This window comes from Montipora foliosa, chromosome 11 (assembly GCF_036669935.1).
Source record: "Montipora foliosa isolate CH-2021 chromosome 11, ASM3666993v2, whole genome shotgun sequence".
Taxonomy (NCBI): domain Eukaryota; kingdom Metazoa; phylum Cnidaria; class Anthozoa; order Scleractinia; family Acroporidae; genus Montipora; species Montipora foliosa.
Window position 1 is genome coordinate 51,051,342 of NC_090879.1, and position 5,000 is coordinate 51,056,341.

General features: G+C 38.8%; 2 protein-coding genes across 2 annotated transcripts in view; both read right to left on the reverse strand.

The window, feature by feature from the left end:
* Positions 1 to 1,560, reverse strand: part of LOC137977363 (uncharacterized) — a 1,786-nt gene extending 226 nt beyond the window's left edge. Inside the window, exons 1-3 of the mRNA XM_068824587.1 lie at positions 1,100 to 1,560; positions 266 to 707; positions 1 to 176 (exon numbers count right to left, since the gene is read on the reverse strand). The exon at positions 1 to 176 is cut by the window's left edge and continues 226 nt beyond it. Of these exons, the coding sequence (XP_068680688.1) occupies positions 1 to 176; positions 266 to 707; positions 1,100 to 1,560 (1,079 nt within the window). The remainder of the gene's footprint in view (positions 177 to 265; positions 708 to 1,099) is intronic.
* Positions 1 to 5,000, reverse strand: part of LOC137977630 (collagen triple helix repeat-containing protein 1-like) — a 290,043-nt gene that overhangs the window by 135,201 nt on the left and 149,842 nt on the right. The gene's annotated exons all lie outside the window — the stretch shown is intronic.

The window sequence follows — 5,000 nt, forward strand, 5'->3', positions numbered from 1 at the left end:
TAGCAAGATGTTACTTTCAGACTTTCCTTGAAATTTTTGTCACAGAGACGCAGTTGCTGGCCATGATAATATAAAACATTAAAGGCAGCCTTTCCATCTCTTCCTGCTCTTCCAGCCTCTTGCAGATGAGTTCTTAAATCAGGTGCAGGTCCATAATGAATTATGTACCTCACATCCTTAAAGTTCACACCAAGACTCAATGCAGAAGTCGCCAACACAATCCTGATGGGCCATCATTCAGCTTCAATGACTTGTTAACCCTCACTTTAGACTCTTCGGGGCTGTTGCTATGATACACTGCAATGAGACACTTCAATGGAGATTTTTCTTGATCCACATAGGCTGCACTACCCAATTTTGCCAAAAGGTAGCTCAAAACAGTAGAGATGTCAGTTATGCTTCTGCAAAAAATAATTGTTTTTGAGGTACTCTGCTGTTGAGTAGCTATCTTGGCCACCAACCAATTAAAACACTGCAGTCCTTTCTTGATTTTCTGTACAGAAAATCTGATGTTCTCATTGTTAATGGATACGTCTACTATCTCAGGTGCTTGCATTCCAAGCAGTTTTATCAAGTTGACACGGCTTTTCCATTCCACAGTCGCAGTTAGGGCAAGGACTGGTGCACCAGGCTTCAGAAATGACCTGAGGGTGCTCAGCTCCCCATACGCTGCTCTAAAAGCTTTTTTTCTGTGAGACGACTTTCCCCTTGAAAACAAGAGAAGAAGGCTTGGTTACTGAAAAAAACCGATAGATTAATGGTAGAGCTTACATGACAGTGCAGGGAATCAGATAGTGAGAATACTCCTTGTAATATCTGACGAGCATTCAGAGAATAGTACAAAAATGGGTAAAAATTCATTGTCAAAATTAACTCTCGACATGCTATTATTAACGTTTACAATTGCCTCATATCGCTCCCTTTTCACCAAAAAAAAAGCGGGTTTTGGTACATGCAACTAACGTAATGACTCAATTATCCACATTAAAGCTTAGCAGGTATTGCCATCTCGATGTTATGATTTACCAATACCGATCTTGGCAAGGGCAAGTCTCAGACATTGCCAATCAAAACTTAACATAACTGCAGGAAAACTCACCAAGTTTGAGATACGTGGGCTTCATCAACAACGAGAAGTTCGACAGTTCCCATCAACTTAGATTTCTTGAATTTGTCCAACCACTCTTTTTTTAACAACATCTCGGCACTTCCGAATATCAGGCTGTATTCTCTGCGCAAAATCTTCAAGTCTTCTTGTTCACTGATTCCCACTTCTGATGCTGGTATTCCAAGATCATTTAGTTCTTCCACTTGCTCGTTAGAGATCGCTTTTAAAGCACTAACAACAAGCACGTGGGCTCCCTTGCAATTCATCGTTTCAAAGACGGAGGGGAAAAGTTGATAAATCAAGCTTTTTCCAAAGCCAGTGGGAAGTAATCCAAGTACATCCTTTCTTTTTAACAATAGTTCGATGCACTTCTTTTGTTTCTCCTTAACATCCGGCACATTCGGAAATAAACGGAGGGATTCCCGAATAGCTTCATCCACAGAGACCGCCATGTTGAATTTGAGAAATGTTCGAGGATCACGTGATGTCAAATAACCAATTGGGTAGCCGCGTTCATATATGAACGCCAGAACAGCTTGAACAATGGTATGCGGACAGGCGGGATTTTTTAGCGCTCCTCCCCTCGCGCGCCACTCGCGCTTCGCGCTCGCCTCGCGTTCGCCTCGCTTTCGCCTCTGTTTACGCAAAAAATCACGCCTGTTCTGCAGGCTATCGGATTAGCGATCAATGCGTAATGTGATAAGGTGATGACAAGGCAAATTTGCGACCCGTTGCTAACGGCAACGGAAGCGATCGCATTACGAATAATGAACATCTGTTTGCCAAAAACCACCCAAATAACCGATTTTTCGACGGAAAATTCATCCCAGAGAATAAAACTATTCACTGGACATGTAATAAAGGTAAATATGTGCGAGCGAAAGCGAAAACAAGCGAATATTTTGAGGAAAAACACAATTCTGTGAGATCAAAGGACCATGTGCTCCCAGACACGCATTGCTTCGCTAAATAATTAATCTTACCTTTTCAGCGATTTTAACGCTTGAAATCCCATCCAATGAACCACAAATCCTTTTCTTTATCTATTCCGAAGCATGTAGTGTAATTTTTTGGCTGAAAAACTTTAGAAAAACCGCTTCGCGAGAGCTCGGCGATCGATTGAAAATTTGGTCATTGCATCGGCTCAAATTGCCTGAATTAGAATGGCCTTCATGTAGGCGTCATGAAAGCTAGAAAGCCGAGATTTTCAGGGAAACTGGGGATATATCTCCCCAGTAAACACGCCAAATTTCAGCGCGATCGATGAAAAGGACGCTGCGCTACGAATCTTACAAGAAATGATTCTTTGAAGAATCATTTTCGGTGCGGACTAGGGGAAAGAGTTTTAATTAATAAGGGAACCTCGCTCAAATGAAAAAATAGGTGTTACAAAAAGAACCAACATGACATACTGGAATAACAGTTAGTATTAATCTTGGAAGGCTAAGGTCCAAATACACCTTAATTTTTGACCCAAAAAGGGTTATTTATTACCATTGATACTTTGTTTAAATCAGCTGTGTGAGTCGCTTGGTAAGTAAGTGAAACTGCTCTTTGTGCAGCATAGCGATGTCATATTGTGAAAGTTTATTCGGGTCAACAAACGTACAGGTAGGGTAGCGCGCCATTTAAGTGCTGAGAAAACATTTTCTGGGAGTTGAATTATTTCATTGTTATCAAGTCGTCTAGAAATGAAAACATGAAAGGTAATGTATATGAAAACTAGTTCAAAACTAAGTAACGAAGTTTTAATTCATGTTAACACTACTTCTAAAAGTACACTTAGCAACAGTACTGAATTCGAATTAAACAAGAACAATTCCATGAGTTCAATTTTAGCTTTTATTGCAGTTTCATTTTGAGCATTTGCTGGTTAAGGCTATACTAGATTCTACTCAGATAAGAGCAGTACAATTAATCCCAATTGTCCTCCACAGAATCCGCAGGAGCGGCTCAGAGTGATCAAAGCAAAGCAAAAATGGATGACAATGGATTTAACAGATGAAAAGAAAACAATAACTGAAGAAAATTGTAAAATAGAAGAAAAAAGCGGGAAAAATGATACAAAATCAAAAGTATTTAACCTAAGGTAAATTTCAGCGAATATTGAAGGATTTCAATGCGAACGTACAGGTCATAAAGAAAAAAATCGAATTTTTCACGCATATTGGAGGACTTTTTGAGAACTAAGAAATCCTTATTTTTACGTAACATGTATAATAATATAACGAATCTATCCGAAATATTGCCATTTCCTCGACGCCAAAAGTAATATTTGTCGCAATCAACTTGATTTTTTATGTGCTTTTTCGTTACATAAAGGGGATCTGAATCAGATCAAATAAGAGGTTGCACAAAAACAACTAACATTACATACTGTAATAACAGTTGTTATTAATCTTAGAAGGCCATGGTCCAAATGCGCTTTAATTTTAGATCAATTACTTTTGAGACTTTGTTTAAATTAGCTGTGTGAGTCGCTTTGTAACTAAGTCAGACAATTCTTTGTGGAGTGACCATCCCCCAGGCGCGTAGCTTTGTCATATTATGAAAGTTTATTTAGGGCAATATACTTATAGGTATCGTAGAGTTGTGAGTGCTGAGAAAAAAACATTTTCTGGGAGGTGAGTTATTTCATGGTTTACAAGCCCTCTAGAAATGAAATCATGAAACGCAATCTATATGAAAGTAGCCCAAAACTAAGTAACTTAGTACTAATTTATCCTAATACTGCTTTTTAAACTATACTCAGCAACAGTGCAAAATTCGAAGAACAATGCAATCAATCTCAATTTAGCTTTTATTCCAGATTTGTTCTTTGCATTTGCTGATCACAGCTTTACTCGATTCTAGTTAGACTAGACGCGCCGTGAGCGTAAGCTGGGTTGCTTGTGGTAAGGGTTACACAAATACAGAAGGCACTGAGTTGGGTGGTACTGAACTGTAGCGTTCCACTATTTTTTTTTTTTTTTAAGTAGGGGTGAGGGGGGTGATGTAGACCATTTGAGGGGTCACCCAGACGTCATGCCAGCAATGGCCCTTTGGCTCATACGTTCACACGTTGAATTATTTTGTAATGTTGTGTCCCGTTTTGAGGTCTCTTACTTTCTATATCTTTGGTAATAAATTCAATTATAGGATAACAAAGCACGCTCTTGAGTGAAACCAAGAGATTATGAAGGTAAGAGAAGTAATCCAACATACTGGCCCTATTCCCATCGTAATCCCTCTTAAGTTATTTTTAGATCTCCTGCGAGATTCGCTATTCCCACGAGGGGTAACTGATAGCCAATCACATGTCCTCATTTTTACCAATGTTGACTGCTGAGCGAATTCCCACGCAACGATCGCGTCGTTCGCGATTTACCATCAAACAAAAATGGCGGAGATGATGATGATGATGATGTCTTTAATAAACCATAAGATAAAAAATACATATCCTATGTTACATAAACGAGAACTGTGTAATGAATTTACAATAATATGCTGTAGCTAAAAGTGAATTATGTAATTATAACAGGTTGTGTTCAAAAATGAGTCTATTTACAAATGTGTTCTTGAAACGTTCGGTGTTAATCTTTGGGCGGAGGCAAACCATGCGACGTAAATTATATTGCTGGGGTTTAGGCTTCGGCAGAATTTCATTTAACGGATGACAGGTTAGAGCCCTAGCTTTACTAAATAATTTCTTGTCCTGCGTATACATGATATCCTTGACATTCAATGGAACTGAAATGTAACGCCACTTGTAACATCTGTTTAAAAAGTTCTGTACTGTGTTTAGATCGCGTTCATGCGCACCACACACTGAAAGGCAATAAGTTAAATTAGACAGTACAATTGTCTTAAAAAGGAGGTCTATTTCATTCTGGTCATATTGTTCCTTTCTCAA